Source organism: Leptodactylus fuscus, chromosome 5, assembly GCF_031893055.1.
Source record: "Leptodactylus fuscus isolate aLepFus1 chromosome 5, aLepFus1.hap2, whole genome shotgun sequence".
Classification (NCBI taxonomy): Eukaryota; Metazoa; Chordata; class Amphibia; order Anura; family Leptodactylidae; genus Leptodactylus; species Leptodactylus fuscus.
Genome location: NC_134269.1, coordinates 116,591,351 through 116,616,430, shown reverse-complemented (window position 1 = coordinate 116,616,430; position 25,080 = coordinate 116,591,351). Strand labels below are relative to the sequence as shown.

The window sequence follows — 25,080 nt, the reverse complement described above, 5'->3', positions numbered from 1 at the left end:
ATCAGCAAATTCAGCCAGAAAGGTTTGATGTTGTTTATGTCCTCATAATGTTTTACACTCTTTTAGCAACATACAATTGTTGAAAATGTCTGAATGGCGGCATTGGCTGTTAACTTCTACAGTAGCATTTTTTTCTTCCTCTTTGTGTACTCTAGCCCTTATACTCCCTTGCATATCCTCATTTTAAGCAACAATTCATATGATTTAATATGATTATGTTAAATTGTTCAAATAAGCCTTTTATTCAGACTATAGTATATAATGCAATTTATTTTGTTTACACATTAAATGGACAAACTGCTTTGCTGTACAGGGTGCATTAGTAGCACAATATGCAAGAATAAATCAAAGCATATTTTAAATGTATTTCATATAACTGGAAGACACTAAAAGTGTAGCCAACACAGTACATACCAACTTTATATTGAATAAAGTATGGGGGTTAACTTAAAGAGGATCTGTCACCAAGTACAAAATACTAAAAGTCACAGATCTTTTGATTAATAAGCTCTATTATTCACTGGATAACCACTTTACCCATGTAATAATTTTGGGGGAAGATTTATAAAAACTTCTGCCCTTTTTTTCTATGTCATTTTACTCTGTTCAGTGGAAAAAATAACATGCAAAATATATTATACTACAGTGATATAGAATATGTGTTGTCTATTTTAGGTTTGCTACTTTTAAACAAAAAAATGTTTTTTTATAGGAAATAATTGGGATAGAGTTGTACATAACCATTGTAATCCATGGTTTTGCCACATCAGATTGTTAGTTTGAATTTCCGTTGTTATTGCTGTAGATGTGATTGTTAATATTTAAACACCATATTAATACAATAATTTCCTTATATAAAATTCTAGTTAGAACAGAATGTATAACTCAAAGTATTCTATTTCTCAGGAATGTCTGCCGAGCATGCCCAGCTGCCAGGAGTTCACCTCAGCAAGCATCTATCATTCAAGTGAATTCACTCATTGGAGAAGGATAACATTGCCTTTGCCACAGAAGACCTGGTAAGTTAATGTAGCAAAAGTAAGCAAGAAATCTGAGGTCTTGGTTCAAATAGTTTCTTTAAGGCTAGGGTCGCACTTCATTTCAAATTTCAGATGGAATCAACATCCGCCTGAAATTGGCAAACAAAAATGTCCTACATACAAGGCTTTTTTGTCCACCACAATCAGTTGTAAAACAGCAGACAGCCAACTGACCCCATTATTTTCAATGGAGTCCACCGGGGTCCATATGTAACTGCTATTTTAGTGGTCCGATTGTCCATTGTTCTGGTCCTCCAATGGACCAGGACAACAGACACATGATGCTAGTGTGAATCCAGCGTCTGTATCTGATTCTTGAAAGTTTTTATAAATATACAAATTGTTTTTTTTAAGTTAGCCGGACTAAATTCAAAGAATAGGTAAACTCGGCTTATGCCTGAAGCAGCACAATTTAAATTTTGCCACTTTTTTTTTAACTGTAATTTTTATAAAATTTTATAAAAGATATATTAACAATAGAAAAAGAACCAAAGAATAACAGCACAACAAATGGCCAATTTACTCAATAATATCTAGGTGAACATGGCTACCCTAAGGGGCCGTTCACACGGAGTAACAAGCCGCGCATTAAGTCACGTATACACGTGTCAGAGCGCGGCGCTTCAAAACAGATCCCATTCATTTCAATGTGTGCCGGCATACGCGCGATACACATTGAAATCAATGGGAGGCTTTGGCGCGTTACTCCATGTGAATGGCCCCTTAGAGAGAAAAAAGGTCAACAAATAACATAAAATACTGGGAGGATGACAAGGGAAAGAAAAGGGGGGAGGGGGAGGAGTTAGAGACCTTGCAGAATGCAATAGCCATTTCAAGAAGTCCATATGGCATCAAAGGCCTCCACCGTGTGGTTAAGGGAGGCTGTCAGGAAGTCCAAGCTATGAACATCTTTCACACAAGCTATCAGCTCAGGACCCATAGGGAAGAGCTCCTTCTTCCTGTTTTAAATGGATGGCTCCACCCCTTTATCCAATTAGACAACCCATATGGTAAGAGTGTTCATTTTTTTATGGATTTGGTTTTTGTTTTTGAGTTTCTGTATCTTAATGTTTTGACTATTATAATAAATGTTAAGTTTTAAGAATTATAGGGATCCCTACTTATAGTTTTGCTTAATTAAAGTGGTGGGATTTGGAATTCCCACTTTTTTTTTTTTTTTTGCTTTGTTGATGCACCTTGTAAATGCCTTATAAAAATGCCATTCTTTGTATATGTGCTGATGAATTTTCACACAGTCCTGCAAGTATTACACGTATATATTTCTGAAATGTTCATAAAAAGTAGATATTGAACAGTTCTGGTTTGTACTATTTTTGAAGGTCTAGTGCAACTCGTTTCCGCTGGAGTCAACGATATTATACATCGGAAGATGAATGGGCTTTGGACAATATATATATTGGACAGCAGTGCCCTAATATGTGCAGTGGACATGGCTGGTGTGACCATGGAATTTGCAGGTAAATATTAGGTAGATGTGGATCCAGATATATCAGGTGTTCAAAGTTACAGAGCACAAGTATGAGTCCTTCTTCAGCTATGCAGGCAAGTGACGTCACATTCACTCTGAATTGTAATATTGATACATATTAATAAAGAAATATGCTTTCTTCTCTACTTATTAGGCTGAGTTACTTTTAACATAGAAGTATATGGACATGAAAATGGTGAGAAGGATGTTACTGGGAAAAAAAACACTACTATAGCATGCTAGATAAGGCTGTGCTATACAAAAGGGGGCAATAAATCACTTAAAGGGATCCTATCGCTCACACACAATTTTTTCTAGGTACCACGACTCGGAATAGCCTTAAGAAAGGCTATTTTTCTCCTACCTTTCCTTGTCTTCTCCGCACCGCAGTTCGCCTACAATCCCAATTTCTCTCGGTATGCAAATTAGCTCTCTCACAGCACTGGGGGTGGACCCCAGCACTCAAACAGCACTGGGGGCGTCCCCAATGCTGCGAGAGAACTCTCTCCAGCGCTGCCTCCATCTTTGTCAGCTGCGTCCTCTTCTTCTGGCGGTGTCTTGTAACTTCTAAGCTTATAACTTCTGACGCTGGGTTCATACCAGTGTTCAGAGTCTGTAGTCAGGTTTCCGTCTTCTGCTGGCAGAAGACAGAAACCTGTCAGACCGAGTCCGGCCGTGAGTGCCAGTGAGCGTTTTGAGCTCTCCGTGGCAAAACAGTTTTTTTTAAACCGGACACAAAGTCCTGCATGTCCAACTTTGTGTCCGGTTAACAAATACTGGTTTCGCCGCGGAGAGCTCAAAACGCTCACCGCCACTCACGGCCGGACAATTTTCAAACCCATTCAAATGAATGGGTTTGAAAATTGCCTGTAGGTTTCCGTTTCCTGCCCAGTTTCGGGCAGGAAATGGAAACCTGTATGAACAGAGACCGGACGCAGATGTGAGTGAGTCCAAAGCTAGGACTAAGGGAATGAAATCTTCGTCCCGTAACGCTTAAGCTTGTTTCTGTTTTTATATATGGATCCACTTTTTTGTATGTTTTTTTTAATCATTCCAAGTAAAAGTTAAATTTTATATTTTTTGCTGGAGAATTGCTTTTTTTCAAGCCTTGTCAATACTGACTCCATGCCACAGTTCAGAGCTCTCTCCGTGCAACACACAGCTCATGCTTGTTCATATCCATATGTGCATCAGGACTAGTGGTGGAGCTTCACCAGTTTGCATTTATAGCCATAGTATGATTAGTGCAAGTCTCATCCTGCAGACTCACATTTATTTGATGTATTCCTCTCAGCTATGCAAAATTTAGTAAAGAGAAAGAGAGACTAAGCATTTGTTTTTATGGACTGGTACATTAATAAAGCAACACTATATCAAGTTTACCAAATATTATATAGTAGTACTGAATTTTTGCTTTTATGCAGTTTGCCTTTTTATGTGTGTTGTTGTTGTATGTACCTAAAAGTCTTAAGTACCTAAAATAAAACTTGATCATTTGATGACTGCAGTCAGAAAAGACTAAATGCATAAATAATGTTTCCTAATTTTGCAGGCGCAAAATTACGCGGCGTATATGCTCGTAACTCCCATTGAAATCAATGGGATCTTTTTGAGCACGCAAACTGCTGACACGCGTATACGTGCCAGATTACGCTCCACTTTACTACATGTGAATTCCCCCTAACGGTGCCATTCCTGCAGGAATATATATGAGTAGTATGACTCAGAAGTTTACAGATATTTTAATAAAGCAACATACTGGTTTTCTTTGCATACTTACAGATGTGACTCTGGGTACCAGGGTTCTGAATGTCTTCCTGAAAATTCCCTTCCATCCACTGTAATGTCAGACTTTGAGGGGCTAAATGCCTGGGAAACTGACTGGCAAGAAGTAGTTGGAGGAGAAATAGTTAAACCTGAAGAAGGCTGTGGAATTATTTCATCTGGATCTTCTCTATACTTCTCCAAGGTATTATTTTATTGGAGCCATGGGTCAGTTATTGAGAATCTCTATAGCTATAAGGTTGGGCACACAAAAGGAGTAATCCCAGTGGGTTACTGGACACATACAATCTGGGAGCTTACCTGCAGCAGAGGTCACTGTATGTTTCATTTAACCAGAGCCTTGTTCTGAGTTCCATAGGAATACATTGACTGAGTGCCATATATGAAACAGAGAGCAAACTCTGACCAGTGAAAAGTAGGTTAAGGATAAAGTGGAATATGAGTAGAAGTTATAAAGATGTCATCTGTATTATCTGAAAAGTTCAGATTTGGAAGCTATTTCCATGCAAGAATGTCTCATAGTAAATGAAGGACAGATCTCAAGAATATATCTGGTGTACCGTCAGTGGAATTAAAAGTTTTGCTGCAATTGAAGTGAAAAGGAGGTTCCAGTTGGAGAATTGCTTGAACAACATTGAGAAAATGTAAAAAGACAAATTATTGTTATGTGGGATGAAGCTAGAACTTTGAACCACACTCTTTTTATAAAACACACCAAGGCCTTCCCAGAAGAGATGTTTACAGTATATATCTCCTTACATAAAGACACATTTGTGATCTAAGGCACAAAATATATTGTACCACCCACCATAAAGTTCACATCTATGGGCCTTAATAGTAATATGTATAATTTATATTTCTTTATCTATGTAGCGCACTTCAGTGGATCAAGTATGGAGAGTTCCCAAACACCATCCTTAGCCCACCTACTAGGACAGATAGGCATTTCACTGCAAAGAACTGAATAGTCATAAAATGTATCATATTAGAAAACATCTGATGTACTGCCCTGTTGAACCTCTGCTCAAAAAAAAAACAGAATCAGAAACGGAATCAGGATTACAAGGAAGTGGAAAGCAAGGACCATACAGTAGGCATGACTCTAAAAAAAATATTAATGTTCTGGGACTTTAGGAAGAATGTTAGAAAGTGGAAAAACTATGGATGGATGTGACCACCTAGCGTCAATAGTTAGTGGAATTTTAGAAGTGCTGAAAAGGATAAAAAACCTGACAAATCAGGGAATCAGATGCCCAGTATTTAGTGCCATGATGTTCATACAATTGTATAATATTAGGATTACATTGTATAGGGTTCTTTCAAATTTTACTAATAATAAAGTAATAAATAAATAATAATAAATATTTATATATTGTTAGACCCCTGACTTGTTTTTTTGTTTTATTGTATGTTTTGTCTGTATTTTTATCCTATGCATTATTCTTCAGTTTAATTCTGCACAAACATTCTGAGTCTTTAACACCTTTATTTTGAATACAGCCAAAGTACACATACCATTTATAGAGACTATCATCCAAGATTTGTTATGTATGTTTATATTAGTCTTTTACCTGCACGTATAGGCTTTAAGAAACCCAGCAAAAACCAGTAGATTTATCAAGTGTTAAAAATAATACTGAAAGGTGTGTGCGCATATTTTATTGGCAAACAAGTCTTTTCATGGCTTATAACCATAAAGCTTTCTTTGTGTTTGGTACTGTAGGTGGAAAGATTTCCTGTCAATATGTTACTATAATATATGTACAAACATTATGTCAGAGATAGTTGTACATAATGCCCTTTTTGTACAATACAGTAATATTTCAGAAAAGCCTGTGCAGACCACAAAGATGTCACTTCTGAGAGACAGAACTGTCTGATCTTCAAACCTCATACATAACAAAACCTTTGAGCATCTTTCATGTGAGGCCAACAAAATGTATAGCACTCTGCCAAATAACTAATTCTCAGCTGTATAAACCAAACATGCAGTGCCAGAATTCCTAGCACATTCCCCTGAAGGCTTCTGGAAGATAGAACGTGAACACTTCATACAAGTATTTTCTTTTGCATAGACATGCATGCATTCAATATATTACACAAGAAGACTCCACAGGAATAGTAAATTGAAGCAAACCTGTTCATGCCTCATTTATTTTCACGTATACCACTATACAGAACATATCATTATTAAATGCTGCAAAATTGTCCTTATCTAGTCAACTTGTTTTCTTTTATTTTAGGTGTTCCTTTTATTTCTAATATTTCTCAGTTTCCCTATTTTTTCTATATTATTATTTCGTAGTACACAATCTCAAGTAGACTAGTCTGTCAGTTGATGGTTGGTAGCAGTGACCCACCTTAGCCTGTTTTGCCACAGTTGTAAAGCTCTACTTGCACCCACATTTTCATTTACAAATAGGATCCATGCTTAACTGGTTATTACAGTGGAGAAGACTACATCACAAAAATAAAATATGTAAAATTGTATGAGCCATCCAAGAGTGTGTATTGGAAAGTACTACATTTGCCACTACTGGTGATTACAGATATTACAGTGGATTTTCTAATTCTGGCTCAATCCTGTCCCTAGCCAAAAAATAGCATGTATGCCTAGCACCAGGTTTCTTATGTGTTTTATAAACTTTTGTGCCTCACTACACAGTGTCTAGAAAAGGAGGCAATACAGAAAAGAGCATGGCTTACAATGAAACTGTCACGTGGTTTGTACTAGTCTGTCTGAGAGAGAAGCTGAGATCTGTGATATATAGGGGCATATGATTTAGAGGATGATTTCTGATTAAAGTGTAAAGTATGTCCTGACAGAACTGCTGGAAGAGACAGAGAGACCCTGCTTACCCAGTCCACAAATAGGGATTGACATCATTCTGTGTACACCCAATAATACAGAAAATGCTATCAATGATTCCCTGTGAACATGGAAAGAAGTAATCTCATTGTCCCTCATCCCTGTCACATTTACTCTGGGTTTAACCTTCTTAAAATCATATAAAAGTACAGCATATATGACAGAGCTTTGCTTCTTTTCATCTGTTATATACTCCTCTCAGAAAATTATCACCAGACTAATAACAGTACTTTGTAGGGCTGCTTCTACACTTTCCAAAAATGTCTTTATTATTATCCATTGCAGCTCCATTTTTAAGAAAATTGGGATGTTATTCTTATGTAAATTAGCTGAAACTGGCTTTAGGGACCATATTCTCCTGCAAGGGTTTTGCTCCCCTGACTGCCAATAAAGTGTGACAAAGTAGAACATGACACTCAAGTACTGGGGGTTGGAGACAAATTTATCAGACTCCAATGGCTATTGTAATACATTTATTGCTACTTCTGTCTGTCAGGTCTAGTTTTAGGGTAAGGTTAAGATTAATTGTTCCTATTGTATGTTTACAGGAGATAAAATGGTCAGATTTAGGAAATCATTCTCAGCTCTGGAGATTATTATTATTATTATTATTATTATTATTATTATTATTATTATTATTATTATTATTATTATTACTACTACTACTCATGAATACACCAGCTTTACATCAGTTTTGTGCACACCACCACTCCATTCACATGGAGCAGTTAGGGGATATCCCTAGTATATGGATAAAATGTAAGTGTATAAAGTGGGAAGACCCTTTAATGTAAACATTTTCCAGGTAATTTCATATGTTCTTGACAGGTCATGGTAAATTTATCTTTTTAGTCTCTTAAAAATAAATAGGACATTTACTGAACACTTAAGAAACCCTAGTGCTATTGCTGTTTGCTAGTTGAATCACTCATTCCCAAGTAGCTCACTGCTTCTTGCAGAAGTGCTTCTTCAGATAGTATCAATATATTTTGATGTTACTAAATTTGCATTTCAGAGGAAGTGAATGTTTTCTTTTTCCTTTAAAGGCTGGAAGGAGACAACTGGTTAGTTGGGACATGGACACAACATGGGTTGATTTCATACAGTTCTATATACAAATTGGAGGAGAAAGTACATCCTGTAATAAAGCAGATAGTAGGGAAGAAGGAGTGTTACTGCAGTATAGTAACAATGGGGGCATCAATTGGCATCTGCTGGCCGAAATGTATTTCTCTGACTTCACAAAACCTAAGTGAGTACCAGTTCTTTCTTTTTATTAATAACATAATAACGTTCCAATGATTTCCTTGTTGTAATGAATTTTTTTACATTTTACATTAGTTAATTTAACATGGCTTACAATTTATATTGAATTAAAGAGGATCTTTTTTTCACCATCACCAACTCCATTTTTTGCATCATTTATTAGGTGCCGCTGCACTGATTCTGTCATAGTTAGAATTTTTTCTCCAGCCCCTATTGTTCCTGAGTAAGTAACTCATGCAGTTAGCTTTGGTGCTTGATAAATTAATTAGGCTCTCTATAGTTAAAAGTGTAATCTCTGCCAATGCTCTGAATCAGACCCCTGGACTGCTGCTGTCTGAGACCACATGCTTGACAATAGATAGCCTAACAAACTATGTACCATGCAAAGCTCTGAGCTATACATGTACAGTGGAGAACAAAGGTACTTAAGGGTTAGCTCCCCACATGTACGGTGCTGACACTGCACAGGTTCAAGAGCTGAGCCAGTGCCATGAGCAGTGAGTCTCAGCTGTAACTTACTGCAACATCCCCTATCCACAAAGATGTTGATCACAGGCATTTAACCCCTTCGATGCCACAGTCAATAGTGAGAGTGGCATCTAAGAAGTTGTGCTGCAATCAGGGAAGTCAATGTCATGTTATGGCAACAGGGGGTTTGAACAAGGATCCTGGGTCTGTCATCTTTACTTGTCCATAAAGTCCAACCTGAGTAGTGCCTGATTAAGTGTCTGTTGTTATTGCTGAAAACAAAATAGAATAAAAACTGATCAGAAAGTTATGTACACTGGAGTTGTATCAAATAAAATTACAGGGGCTCTATCACTAGGAAAAGTCATTTTTAACTAATCAGACCTTTGCATAGCCCTTAGAAAGTCTATTTCACACCTACCTTTTGTATGTAGATTGCCTCACTGGTTTCTGAATAAGTCCGTTTATATTCATATGCTAATTAGACTAGTGCACACCTCTCTCTGCTGTTTTCTATGGGAGATGGCTCCTGCTGCTGCTGATGACTCGCTTCCTGTTTGCTTCACACACATAGAAGATAATGGGAGAGAGGAGGCTGCTGGGAACTTCCTGTACTGGCTGGAGGCTCATTAGCATATGAATAAAAACGGATTTATTCAGAGACCACTGAAGCAATCTACATACAAAAGGTAAGTGTGGAATAGCCTTTCTAAAGCCTATGCAAGCATGTGTTTAGATAAAAATGACTTTTCCCAGTGATAGAGCCCCTTTAATACCAAAAAATTTATGGTGACACCAAACAAATAAAAAGTGTTCATATTGTGAAAAATGAGTAAATTGCCAATAAAGTTACTTATAATTGCTATCCCCACAATCATACTGATCCATAGAATATGGCGAAAGGTATGAAATTTATAATGTAAAAAAAAATATGAAAATAGATTTCTTTTCCAGCCCTTTTAAAAGAGTTAAATAAAACTTAGCTAAAAAGTTATAAGCATCCTAAAAATGTGGTGTTGAAAAATATAATATATCCTTCAAAATACAAGCCCCCAAACAGGGCTTGAAAATGGCAAGAAAATAAAAAGGAAAGATCATTAAAAAAAAATTTCATCCTAAACTGGCTATTTTCTTTAAGGGGTTAAAGGATGCAAATAATTGGATCTGGTGAAGGTGATAAAAGGCCCTGTTAACTTATCTCTTGGCATTGTTATATGTGAAATGTGTGCCCTTTCTTGTGCATTCTATTAGGTTTGTATATCTTGAGCTTCCTAGTGCAGCAAAAACACCTTGTACTCGCTTCCGCTGGTGGCAGCCTGTCTTCTCCGGAGAAGGATATGATCAGTGGGCCATTGATGATGTCATCATTCTGTCAGAAAACCAAAAACAGATTATCCCTATTGCTTATCCAACATTGCCACAAGTAAGTCTCGACTTCTGAGTTAGGGCCCGTTCACATGGGCACAGAGGGGGTGGATTATGGCGCGTAATCCACATCATAATCCGCCCCTTCACCATGGTGGTCTATGGAGACCGCTAGCATTCTTTTTTCTGCTAGCGGCATATTGCTACTAGCAGAAAAAGAAGCGAGCTGCCCTTTCTTCAGGCGGATTCTGCAGCTCGTTGAGCCGCGTTGTCCGCCTGGCGGCAGCAAACTCCGATGTTGGCCCATTTGAGCCAACACCGGAGGGAGTCACTCTCAGTGCCAAAATCCGCCTCACCGCCCCCCGTGTGAACTAGCCCTTATACAGAGTATAATTTAGCTTTTTTTTTTTTCATTCTAGTCTGTATTTTTTGCCAGGGTAAACCAACAGTGATGACCGTGATGGCTAACCTTTTGAGCTTGGTGTATCAAAATGTGGGAGGGAAAAAAAAACTCTAGCTTGACTCAGGTGCCAGGTCACATCTAGTATAAGGAAAATGTTTGTTTTTGTACCATGTTAGCCAGTGGGTAGGAAATATTAAAAACAAAAAACTTGAAAGACTTCAGTAATTGATACCTTTTTTAATGGCTAACTCATAATGATGACAGATTATAACATTTCGAAGCTCTCGGCTTCTTCTTCAGATATATCTAAAAACAATTTCTGAAGGCTGCATATTTATGTACAACAGGACACTAGGAATAGAATTTTAGCAGGGAGGGGGGAAGAGGGGAAGAAGCTTATTGGGATATACACATAAACAATTCCACAGTTCCCAGGTTCTTATCAGTTCACAGAGTGTCTTTATGGCTGTTTCAGTTCAGTGATTTCTGTAGGATGTCATGAACCCATGTGAGAGGTTCATCCCATTCTCCAGAATGTTAAATAAGGTCATGCACTTGTACTCATAAATCCGTCTGTTCTTCCTGGATTTAAAATTCCCTCTTAAAATCAAAATTTTCATGATCTTCATTGCAGAAATGTTTTGACATAGGAAGGTGCATTCTTTGTTCTCTAATTGTATGGTGATGTGAATTTATCCTCATTCTGAGCTTCTGACCGGTCTCTTCAACATACAGATTTTCAGTGGAACATTTGGTACACATAATTAAATACACTACATTAGGTGTGTTACAGGTGAACGTACCTCGGATTTGATATTACCTGTTAGAGTTTGGTATCTCTATCCTTTCAGTGGTCAGTATGTGAGGGCATGTTTTGCACCTTTTTTGTCCACATAGAAATGTTACTGTGTTAGTTGGAGGTGACAGTGAGCTGCTAATCACCATATTCCTGAGGATTGGTGGCTGTCTATAGCACAGGAGAGGGGGGTCTGGAAATATGGATTTTAGACGGTTGTCTTTTTGTAGTAGTGGATGTGGTTTGCGTGTGATACCTCTCAGCGTCTCCAGGTGTGGGTTATATGTGACGACCAGGAGCACCCGATTGTTTTCCTGTTTGGTATTGTATTGTAATAAATCCGATCTTGGTATTCTGGTGGCCCTGGTGATTTGGTTATCAATTGTTCTTGGATGGTAACTCTGCCTCAAGAATGTGTTTTTGAGGCCTCCAAGGTGTTCGTCTCATCTGCAGGGTTTGAACATATGCGATGGTATGTGATGGCCTGGCTGTAGACAATGGAGTTCTTTATGTGTTTCGGATGAAAGCTATCCCATCTTAGGTAAGTAGGGCGGTCAATTGGTTTTCAATAAAGTGATGCCTCAATTTTTTTGTCCTGTATCTTGATGACTGTCCAGGAAGTTTATTTCAGAGAAGGAGTGATTGAGCGTCAGGTTGATGGTGGCATGGAACTGGTTGAATTGTTCATGGAAGGTTTTCAGCTGTTGTTCAGACCCAGTCCAAATGATTAGGATATCATCAATGAAGCGGTAGTAGGCCAGAGGCCTGGTGGTGCAGGTGGATAGGAAGTCACTCTCAAGCTTGGCCATGAAGAGATTAGCATACTGTGGTGCCATTTTACTCCCCATTGCGGTGCTGGTCTGCTGTAGATAGATGCAGTCACCAAAAGAAAAGTAATTGTGGGTGAGGATGAATTTTGTCATTTTCACCACCGATTCAGCATTCATACCTTGCTTTTCCATGAAAAATTGGCAGGCGTTTACACTGTCCTGTTGTGGGATGTTGGAGTACAAGGATTCTACATCCATGGTGGCCAGGATTGTTCCATCTGGAAGGGGACCTATAGTGGATAGTTTATTTAATAGGTCTGTTGTGTCCTGAAGGTAGCTGGCTGTATCCTTCACTAGGGGTTTGAGGGTACCCTCCACCCATCCAGAAATCTGTTCAGTGAGGGTGCCCACACATGAAACTCACATCACCATACAATTAGAGAACAAAGAATGGACCTTCCTGTGTCAAAACATTTCTGCAATGAAGATCATAATATCACCAATGACATGAAAATTTTGATTTTAAGAGGGAATTTTAAATTCAGGAAGAACAGACGGATTTATGAGTACAAGTGCATGACCTTATTTAACACTCTGGAGAATGGGATGGACCTCTCACATGCATTCATGGCATCCTACAGAAATCACTGAACTGAGACAGCCATAAAGACACTCTATGAACTGATAAGAACCTGGGAACTGTGGAATTGTTTACGTGTATATACCAATAAGCTTCTTCCCCGCTTCCCCCCTCCCTCCTAAAATTCTATTCTTAGTGTCCTGTTGTACATAAATATGCAGCCTTCAGAAATTGTTTTTAGATATATCTGAAGAAGAAGCCGAGAGCTTCAAAACGTTATAATCTGACATCATTATGAGTTAGCCATTAAAAAAGGTATCAACTACTGAAGACTTTCAAGTTTTTTTGTTTTTTATACGTCACATCTAGTAATATGCATAATTTTGTGATATTTGCAGCGCTAGTAAAAAAAAAGGTATATTTTAAATATATGTATTTATTAAAAAAGCAAAAAAAAATAATATTTATGATTTTTAATAATTTTGAGTTTATTAAAAAAATACCAGAGAATAAAGGTACAAATATTCAGTACAAATAGTTTAGAAACCAGTATAGTACAAGTCCAGCCTGGCATAATGCACCAGGCAGAAGTGAAACCAATAATTTTACAAATAAGAAAGGAAGGGGGGAAGAGGGAATGTTAGTACAGAAAAGCAGTGGGGAAGTTGATAATGCCATATATCTTGGCTCGTATGTCTTGAAAGGGTTGGTTAATGCTACTAACACTTCTTGTATTATTTAATCTTGCCTTTTTATTTTTTTGAGTTTTCTATTAAACAATAAATATATACAACCGTTAGCATGATAATCCAAAAAAGTCAGGCTGCTGCATAAAAGAGATGAAAGTATAACAGGCATAACCACAGTTTATAAACATAGCACGTTTCAGGTTATATAGGCACATTTGATGATGTCATCATCTTGTGCAGTAGGTTATATGGGCGCATTTGATAATGTCATCATCTTGTGCAGTAGGTTATATGGGCGCATTTGATGATGTCATCATCTTGTGCAGTAGGTTATATGGGCGCATATCATGATGTCATCATCTTGTGCAGTAGGTTAAATGGGCGCATAGGATGATGTTATCATCCTGTGTAAAGTCCTATTGCTAAAGACACTGCTCCTAGTATGCAGCTGATGAGATGTGCACAGCCCTTGTTAGTTGCGATCATTAGTTCTATTAGTTATTCTAGCAGTTGGTAAGGACGGTGTCGGCTGCCACTTAGTTTGGAGATGACACAGTGTGTGTCGCACAAAATGTCATGGCGTGTCACCTTTGACACTCATGTCATAGTTACCACCACTGGTATAAGACCATTGTTTAAAAAATTGTGCTAAGTGTGCTATTTAACTTATGTTTTCTTCTGAATATTGCACCATTTTTGCTTTTATAGGTTAAATGTGATCTCACCATTAATTAGTTTTTTATAGTTAAGAAGTATACATTGTACTTTGAAGGTGATAAATATGGCACACATTTGTATTCTTCTATTTTCTTTCCAATTAGAATTTTTATGAAAAGCCTGCCTTTGACTATCCAATGAATCAGCTGAGTGTTTGGCTTATGATGGCAAACGAAGGGATGGTTAAAAATGAAAGTTTCTGCTCTGTTACCCCCTCTGCTATGATCTTTGGAAAATCAGATGGCGATCGATTTGCTGTTACACGCGATCTAACATTGAAACCAGGATATGTACTGCAGTTCAAGGTATTCTAGAAGTCTTTTTGTTATAATAGATTAAAGGGGATATCCTCATTTTAAAAACTGATGATCAATCCTTAGGCTAGATTCACACGACAGAGTTTCACCCTTGAAACTCGGTTCATGTATTCATTGGTTGACCAGCCTGAACAATATACCGAGAGCAGGACCTAGCATGATAGTTATACATTTGATGAGTGTAAAAATCATGGTCGCAGGGAGTGTAACTGGGCCCAGAGGGGTACGGTGCCTGTTGCTAGCTGGAAAAAAGCCTGGCTCCCCAACCACTATAGATATTGTTAATGGAAAGAGTCCCAGCATGTCTTTCCAATAGATGCCAGCCAAGAGGAAGTGACTAAAAATAAAAATTTATACTCTCCTCTCCTGGGCTCAGCATCCTCTTCAGGGTATTTCCAGCCTGTGACTGTTATTGGGCTCCAGCAGTTATATAGGGTGTGCTGGCGTAATGACATCAGTACACCCCACTCAACCACTGAGGCCCAATCACAGGTCCCAGCAGTGACGTCTGGGGCACGTCACTCATCAGTCGCGGGCAGAAGAGGACCGAAGAAGATGCTGAAGAGAGCTATATGGAGCAAGGATGGAAGGGGAGGCAAGGTAAGAATAAGTATTTATTTTTAATCACTTCCGCTGGTCCTCTAATTATTATATTTTGGTGTCTGAGGACACCCCAGAGTATAATAGTACCAAAGCAGAAGGACGAACCACACAAATATTTATCAAATTTGAGCATGAAGCAGCTCTAGGGGGTTATTTGGAGCATTTTATGGTGTGTGGGACCGCTGTGGGTGGCATATTATACTGTGTGGGGCCAATGTGGGAAATGTATTATACTGTGTGGGGGCCACTGTGGGGTGCATATTATACTGTGTGGGGCCAATTTGGGGAATCCATTATACTGTGTGGAGGCCACTGTGGAGTGCATATTATACTGTATGGAGGCCACTGTGAAGCATATTATACTGTCTGGCGGCCAATGTGGAATATATATTACACTGTGTGTGGGGCACTATGGCATATATTATTCTGTGTGTGGGCCACTGTGGAGCATATAATACTGTGTAGGGGCCACTGTGGAGCATATTATACTGTGTGGGTTCCCTTCACTATTCATATCACGCACCAGCTGTTTTATAGCAGCCATGCACTATTACTACTTACAGTGCTGAACACCATGCTGCCCCATAAAAGTATCTGAGTGCCTATTCATGACATAGAATTTAGAGCTGCACTACAATTATGTACATGAGGGCTTTACCTTACTGAGATTAATACCTAATTTATAAATATTCTCTGATGCCTATTACTTGGGATCCTGCACAACATTCCAAACTCACAATGCTCTACTATTGAGAATGAAGTACACCACACTTTAAAAGATTATGACATCCTTTGGCTGTCTGATTAAGAGGAGTGCATGTTTTTAATCTCATGAATCACTGGAAATGCTCAGTGAACACACTGATTTTTGTTGCAGCATTGGGGGGGTGTAACTTTAAAACTATCTAATTTGTATGTTATATGCCTATGTGCTAAACAAGGATCAGTTTAGCATGTATTTGATAAGACTGCATTATAATACTGTGATTTTCCTGTTTTCCCGTTTCTGTAGTATAGCCTGCTATTTACCAACGTAATAAAAATTATACATATGTTACAATGACATTTGCATTCCTATAGAATGTAAATGGCTCTGGAACTATACTGCAGTTTTCTGCTTACATGTCATCTGCACTGGATGACATTTCACGAAATGCAGCTTCTTTCCCTATATTGTTAACTGGAAAGTGCTATTTATGTAACATTCTGGTCTTACTGCAGCATTATTACAGTATGGTCATCAATAGAAAGTACTTCACTGCACAACCCCATATCATCAGGCTTCCTCCACCAAACTTTCTTCAATTTCTCAATCCAGTAGCCCCCTTTTCCCTTGTTTCCTCCAGATCTGTTTGCACCCATGACAGCCCGGTCTATTGATTTTCATCTCATCGCTCAAAATCACCCTTTTCCAGTCTTCTGCTGTTTAATTTTCTTACTTTTTTGCAAACATGACGATTTCGAAGTCAAGACTTCTTCACCTTTTTTTGGGACATTCTATTCCAGACAACACACATCACATAGTGCATGCATGTATAAGCCACCTCTACTGTCATGTCCATGCCAATGATTTTGCGTTACTTTTGCAAAATTACATTTTAAGCATAAAATAATTGAGTTTTGCCTTTTGTGGGGTTGTCCCATCACAAGGACCCTATCTATACTGCTTGTTATTGTGGATGTAAGACTTTTCCTAAGTACATTGCTTCAGCAAAACTGCTTTGTTTGTCCACTATCTCACTTTATTCAATTCTTTGTGGCCACAGCCCTGACTTAGCTGCTCATGAGTCAAGTGATGTATCTGCCTGCTCTCAGGGGGAGGGAGGAGGGGCTAAGTGCAGGGAGCCAGCCTGTGTATCTAGCTATTCCTGTGTCTACACCACGTGACCTAGCTTCCTGCTTTCAGATAGGGGAGAGGAGCTGCTTTCATTTCTTCTGTTCTCCCAGTTATCAGGTTAGCTAATTCAATTGTGTTCATTATGGCAGAGACAGGCAGTCTCTGTATGTAACACAGAATGGAGTTGCTGCTGCCTGTACTTCATAGTCCAATATGGGTGGGCGGAGCTACACTCAAATTTGGGGTGGAGCTAAACAGCAGGTTGCCTGTGAAACCCCGCCCACCAAATGATGCAAGAAACCAGGAAGAAAGAAGATTTTACAGCAGTAAAGACTGATGAGTATGTGAGGTGGGAATACCCCTTTAATATAAGAACATAATCAATTACACATCACATTGTTAGGAACTGGATTAGCCATTGTATGATGATTTGACTAGAGATGAGCGAACACTGTTCGGATCAGCCGATCCGAACAGCATGCTCCCATAGAAATGAATGGAAGCACCTGGCACACAGACTTTGCCGGCGGCTGGCCGCTTAACCCCCTGCGTGCCGGCCGCTTCCATTCATTTCTATGGGAGCATGCTGTGAGCATGCTGTTCGGAACGGCTGTTCCGAACAGTGTTCGCTCATCTCTAAATTTGACTAATAATCACTTATATGGAAGGGGATAATGTAGATCCAATGATTAGTCCAACACAGCTCAGAGACACTGTGTTAACCAACCCTTTTTTTCTGAAATCTAATAGTGAAGATCATTCTTCAAACCAGTTTTCTGTACTCAAAACAAAATGAAATTTTGTATAAAAACTTTTTATGCACCTGACTGGAACTATTATACATGCCCTTTACAATTTTTGTAATATCCATGCTCATGGGTCTAAATTGTATCTTGTTTGCAAAGAAAACATTTCAAAATGTGTATCTGAAATTGTGCTTTATTTGGTTAGACAAGCTGTTGTCTCTAAACCCTGATCAAATTTTTATTGAGTTTATAATGAATTCCCATTTGTGAATTTCCAGGGGTAGACAGCAATGTAATTTTAATGAACTAGCCACCACTACATGGTCCTTACATAATTGGTGAATACAGATAATGAATAATTTACAAGGAGAATTATTAAAGAGATCAGATGTTTACAGGGGAGTCTTCAAAGATCATTTCCTCAGTTCTATAAATAGGACAGTAAGCTTGGAAGGGGGGGGGGGGTACACATTAAATAGGAAATGCTGATCCAGTATATTATGCTTTAGAAAATAGCTACCTAAAACAATGTCATTTATACTTTTAAGGATTTTTTTTTTACAAGAATAGCTGTTATTTTGTTTTTTTCGCCTTTTGTCTATGAAGTGTGCTGGCCATGAAATAGAAGTAAGGATGCTAGCTCTGGTACAAAACTGGGCTATAAATAAGGACAGGCAGCACATTTCAGTTGCTCATAAATTCTAAACTAGTTTCTAAACAAGTATTGACTGAAATACAATTGCCTTATACATTTTGAGCAGTGCAAACTTAGTGCAGAAATTCTTGATGGATATTTAATTAACTTTATTATAAACATTTTGAATACTGTAGTTGACAAGGCTTGTGAGGTCTGTGGGTCGCACACATTAATATCAATGTACAATATACACCTTGAGAAAGTAATATTGCCAAATGCATAGACTTGAGTATAGATTGTTGATTCAATCACATTTTATTTCAGAACACCAAATACAGTACAATGATCAGTGTATATTTTTTATAAGATAAGATAATCCTTTAATAGTCCCACCATGGGGAAATTCAGTGTGTTACAGCAGCAAGGATAATACAATGATACAAGAAAAACAACATTCTATAAGCTCAGATTCAAAGATAAAAATATATAGAAGAGAAGATAGTAGGAGTCATAACAAAAACTTCAGGATCTTTTTTAGTTCTCTGTACGGAGTGCCCTACTTTTAACCTGGTGTTGATTGTACAGCCTACCCACAGTTGGGAGGAAGGACCTCCGATAACACTCCTTCTCACACTTAGGGTGAAGCAGTCGGTCACTGACAGTACTGCCTAGTGCTATCACAGTCTCATACATGGGATTCGAGTTATTCTCCAGCATGGAATTCACCATGGACAGTATCCTTCTGTCACCCACCACCTGTACTGGGTCCAGGGGACTCCCCAGGACAGAGCTGGCCCTTCTAATCAGCCTGTCAAGTCTATTTCTGTCCCTGGCTGGTATGCTACTCCCCCAGCAGGCCACTCCGAGGAAGATGGCTGATGCCACTACAGAGTAAAAAAAGGTCCTAAAAGGCCCTCAGCCTCCTGAGCAGGTAGAGCCTTCTGTGGCCCCTTCTCCCAATCCACCCAGCTTATTATTGAGGATCACACCCAGGCACTTATATGTGTTTACTATCTCAATGCCTGTCCCCTGGATGTACACTAGCTTTGGAGCACGTCTCCACCTACTAAAGTCCACCACCATCTCCTTGGTCTTCACAACATTAATCCTGAGGTGGTTCCGCTTACACCATTCTACAAAATCCTGGTTTAATTCTCTGTACTCCCTGTAATTCCCTGTCCTATTCATCTGTGATGAGGCCTACTTTACAGAGTCATCTGAATACTTTTGTAAGTAACAGCTAGATGAGTTGCACCTAAAGTCAGCAGTGTACAGTGTAAATAGGAAAGGGGCAAGAACTGTAGCTTGTGGTTTCCCTGTACTGCAGATCAGTTTCAGACACACAACCCCAGGCTATCACATACTGAGGTTGGTTTGTGAGGTAGTCTAGGATTCAGTTGGAGAGGTGATGGTCGACTCCACCAAGGGCCATCTCTCTTTTTTTTTTTTATGTAGATTGTGAGCCCCATATAGGGATCACAATGTACTTTTTTTTCCTAATGGGTGGAAATCCATGCAAACACAGGGAGAACATACAAACTCCTTGCAGATGTTGTTCCTGGCGGGATTCGAACCCAGGACTCCAGTGCTGCAAGGCTGTAGTGCTAACCACTGAGCCACCGTGTTGCCCCTTAAGGGCCATCTTGTTCCTAAGTAGCCCTGGCTGTATGGTGTTAAAGGCACTTGAGAAATCAAAGAACATTATTTTCACACTGTTCTTTGGTTCTCCAGGTGAGAAAGAGCTCTGTGTAGAAAGTAGATGATGGCATCATCCACCCCAATGCCCGGCTGATAAGCAAACTGTGGAAGGTCCATAGCAGAGCTCACTACAGGGCGGAGATGTGTCAGAACCAGTCTCTTTAGAACCTTCATCAAGTGGGATGTCAATGCTACAGGTCTGTAGCCATTAAGGTCCGTCAGATGAGGTGTCTTTGGAACTGGTACCACGCAAGATCTTTTCCACAGTTGTGGTACCATTCCCAACTTCAAGCTCATATTGAACATATGTGTAAACACCACACAGCTGGTCTCCACAGGTTTTTAGAAGCTTAAGATCCCAACTTTAGTGTGGGATCCTATATTTTTCTTAATTACAACTTTTCACTAAAGGGTATAATGTCCCTTTAATAGAATGGGTATTCTCATCTCATAAATGAAAGGAGTTCTTCCATTAATATCACTTATCCCTTGTTGCTTAAGGTCCGACTTCTGGGATCCGCAGAAATTATGAGAACAGAGGTTACTGGGCACCCCATATGAATGAAAATGGTAGTGTGTACATGATCACCATTTCATTTACTGCTATGGTTCTTCAGTAATATGTCAGTTTCATAAAAGTGAATGGAGCATGAATATCACTGCCCCTTTTCCAGTAGTTGGTCCCCCACTGATCAGAATCATATTCCCTATCCTGTGGACAAGTGATAATAGTTTTAGTGGAAAAACCTCTTTAATGGTATATACACAGAAAATATCATAAATATCTCAGATGCTGTTATCAAACATGGCAGGTCTATCATGAAAAAGTAAACAAACATGGTGAAAGAAAGCCTCTGTCATATTGCTTATATTAGAATTGTTGGGATCAGACAAAGATGGAGGGAGATGTGTCCGTCATTCTATCACTGTAAAAGTCTGTTGCCCTGATCGTAAGGCTGATGATAATGTTATTGTGAACGTCCCCTTACAGTCCTGGAAAACCCTTTTAATTAAATTATAAATACCCTTTAAAGCATTTGACAGAACACATTTCAGTGTGGTGAGCCACAGGGCTAGATTGGCACTAAAATGATTCTGCACATTATATATGCTGTTAAAAGAAAGACAGGGATAGAGCCAGCAAGCCTTGGGGTTTATGTTGAATATACTGCAAGAATGCCTACTTCCATAAGTGATAAACAGCAATGTGAAGATCATCAACACCTTTCACATTAACACATTCTCTGCACAGCTTGTGACATAGCAGCTGGGCAGGTGTTATCACTCACAAGGTTTCTCAATACAGGCTAAATAAAGAAGTAATTTATCATTTATTTTTTTTAAACCTTCAGAAAGTACCAGACTCAACCTTGAAGTCATCTCATTGAGAAATATGTACAGGACCTCTTGCTAGCCGTAATAGCTGAAATAAAAGCAGCACAAAGTGCACCTTGCTCTGCTCTGTGTTTATTACCAGCACTAATAGCACCGAGAACAAAAACAGTTACAAGGTTCAGAACTGATATTTCCTGTTATTAAAAATCCTCCACTGACTCAACATGTTTTATTATTCTCATTGTGCAGTTCAAGCATTGTGTTAATCTGTCTACATGGTTAGAATTTTTGTAGCTTCTGTAGTCACATACATTCCTGGTTTGTGGCTACAGATAATTTTATTATTTATTATTTGTCTTACATAAACTTGTAATACTGGTTTATATATAGTTTAATATTATATTTTATTTCCATTGTAACCAATACAAGGTTCTAGTGCTATATAAAGAGTTCATTTCATTACATACAGTACCTTATTATACCCAGACGATGTAATAAAATATGTAATTAGATATTTTCAAGATTTTAGTATTTTGCTTTCACCCAAACTTCATTGTTCAAGGGTTGGATTCATTAAACTCTGTTTAGAGCTTGTAAATACAGATGACTAAAAAAGATCTATCTGCAAAGAGCTACAATTGAAAATTCTGTTGAATGGCACGCTTTAGCTAACCATGGATTTAACTTTTTACCCAACTTAGGCCATTCTGTAGCACAAAAAATATCTCCCACTACCACAGCTGCCAATTTACTGTTTTCCTTACTTTTCTTTAACGCATATATGCTAAAAGCTGCTACAAACCAGTTTTCAATGCAGTCCTTTATACATAATATCTCTACTTTTATTTACCATTTTGGACACTTTTGTTAAAAAATTTTTTAAAGTATAACCATTTAAATTATTTATTTATTTATTTATTTTACTATCGTGTCGGGGGGGAGATTTCCCATTAGCAATGCTTTAACTAAGCATTACCAGGGAGACTCTGTCCCCTATACCTGTACTCAATGAAGCATGTAGAGCTGAAACTTTTACCGAAATTATATAAAAGAAACCCTAAAAACAATACACAATTGGTATTGCGGCATCCATAACAATCCATACAATAAAACTGAAACATTATTTAACCTGCACAGTAATCATTGGGGAAGGGGGGGATGCTGGAAATAATGACACTTGGCCATCTCGTCTTATCAAAAAGTCATATGTGCCCCAAAACAGAGCCAATAAAAAGCACAGGTCATCCCTCTAAAAATAAGCCCTCAACCAACTCTTTCAACTGAAAAATAAAAATGTTACTCATTTCAAAGATGGTAATGCAAAAATAATTGATTTACAGTATGTCCCCCAAATTGTTTTTTGATCTTCAAAATTAGTAACACATTAAAGAACAATAAAAATAAGGCATCGCCATAATCGTACCGACCCACAGAATAAAGGTAGCATGTTACTTATGCTGTATACTGCATGGTAAAAAATTTAAAGGTCTAAAGCTATGCCATAATTGATGGGGGATTTTTAATCCACCAAAAAAGAGCCAATGAAATTTAGTCAATAAGTTAGACACCCTAAAATGCATCTCATCCCACAAAAAAAACAGCCCTCATATGACTACATCACCAGAAAAATAAAAAATATATAGTTTGGACAATGTGTAAACAAAACCCCCAAAAATCACTGAATCATTAGAACACAACTATAAACTGTGCAAGCATATATCAGAGATACCCCATATTTAGTGCTTACAAGACAAGCCAGAAGGGACCCTGGAGTGATACCCCCCCCCCCCAATCATAGGAGCTACTGGGGAAATTGTGTGGAATTTGTTGTTTCCAAAATACACCACACAGCTTACGTATGAATATGCAGCTGATGGTGAAAATGGCAATTTTTCTAGGAATATGTAATTTCAGTGCATAATATGTGGTGCCCAGCATGTATCAGAGATGAATGCTTCAAAATCTGTTATATCCGAATCCCTGCTTAACAGTTTTTGAAGTGTGTGTTTCTGCTGACATAAGCTGGGTACAACATATAGGGCACTGAAATGGCATATCTCTGGAAAAATTGCAGATGTCACTTTTTATTATCAACTGCACATTCATTTCTGGAAATTAAATTAATGCAACACTCAGGGGTTAAAATTGTTCACTACATCACTTGATAAATAACTTCAGTGGAGTTGTTTCCAAAATGGGTCACATGTCTGCGGATTCGACCTTATTGGCAATTCAGGGGCACTTTAAAAGTGGCATGGCATCCAAAAAACCAAACTATAAAAAACAAAATAGCACTCCTCTGTGCACAACTGTGCCCAAACAGCAGTTTATACCCACATATGGCTTTGTTAAGTACATTGTCCTCAGTACAACAGTGTCATACATGTGGGAATAAACTTCCAATTGTGCAAACAGCAAAGTGCAGATGTGAAAGATCGCTATGTGGCTTTTGTGAGCACAGATTTTACTGGGACCTCCAGGGCTCTGCAAAAACAACATAGCATCCAGAAAGTCCCTGCTCCTTCCCTTCTGAGCAGCAATTTACACCCACATATATAATTAACTTTTTTTTTTTCTTTTACTTAGGATAGCCGACTTAATAGTTTTAGGAGCGCATGATTCTGATGACACAAAGTGGGGACAAAATGTTGGGCACTGAAATGGCATACTTCTTTAAAAATGTAAATTTTCACTTTGTATATTAATTTTTGGGAAGCACTCTTAAGCTCAAAATGATAATACACCTTAAGGAATTCTTTGAGGGGTGTAGTTTCTAAAATGAGGTCACACTTTGGGAGTTTGTATTGTATTGGTACTTTAGGTGCTCTGCAAATGAGACATGGCACCTGAAAACTATTCCAACAAAATCTTCTTTTCAAATACCAAGTGTCGCTCCTTCCCTTCCATACGTTGCCATGTGTCCAAAACATCAGGTTACACCCACATGTGGGGTATTTCTGTGCTCAGGAGAAATAGTATAACAAACTGTGAGATGCATTTTCTCCTTTAACCCTTTGAATGTGTTAATTTTTGGTCTAAATGAATGTATTATTGTAAAAAAAATGAAATGCCTTGTAAGCCTTCTAAAGTCTAAAATAAATTAAATGATGATTAAAAGATGATGCCAATCTAAATCAGAGATATGTTAGCTAATATTTATTCACGTTTTTGGATGGTATGATGGTCTATTTGAAAAGCAGAGCATTCACATTTTGAAAATTGTGATTTTTTTTTCAAACTTTACATCAAATTTCTATCTGTTTTGTATAAATAAATATAAAAGTATTGATCAATGTTTACCATTACCATGAAGTAAGTACAATGTGTCTAAAACAAAATAATCTCAAAATCACTTGTGTAAGTTATAGTGTCTCAAAGTTATTGCCATATAAAGTGACACATGTCAGTTTTGATAATGAGGCTGTGTCCATAAGGCACTTTTAGGCTGTGTTTTTAAGAGGATAAAATTTTAGAAATAGTGAGTACCTATATATCACAAATATATGAACTTGGTAGAAGGTTCTTTTCTAAGAAAGTGGTCAATACACTTTCTAACTTAGTATAGATATGCATTGGAATGTTTCAAAGGGAGTAGTAGATCACTTCCAGAATCCTTTATTTATGACTTATGTTCCCTGAGAACAAAAGGATAATGCACATTATTATTATT

At 38.1% G+C, this 25,080-nt stretch overlaps 1 protein-coding gene across 4 annotated transcripts in view; it reads left to right on the top strand.

Annotated features, from left to right (window-relative positions):
- Window positions 1–25,080, top strand: part of RELN (reelin) — a 372,556-nt gene that overhangs the window by 244,387 nt on the left and 103,089 nt on the right. For all 4 annotated transcript variants that reach the window (XM_075274073.1, XM_075274072.1, XM_075274071.1 and 1 more), the window contains exons 22-27: window positions 907–1,019; window positions 2,381–2,518; window positions 4,312–4,498; window positions 8,230–8,435; window positions 10,169–10,340; window positions 14,342–14,542. In XM_075274073.1, coding sequence (XP_075130174.1) covers window positions 907–1,019; window positions 2,381–2,518; window positions 4,312–4,498; window positions 8,230–8,435; window positions 10,169–10,340; window positions 14,342–14,542 — 1,017 coding nt within the window. The remainder of the gene's footprint in view (window positions 1–906; window positions 1,020–2,380; window positions 2,519–4,311; window positions 4,499–8,229; window positions 8,436–10,168; window positions 10,341–14,341; window positions 14,543–25,080) is intronic.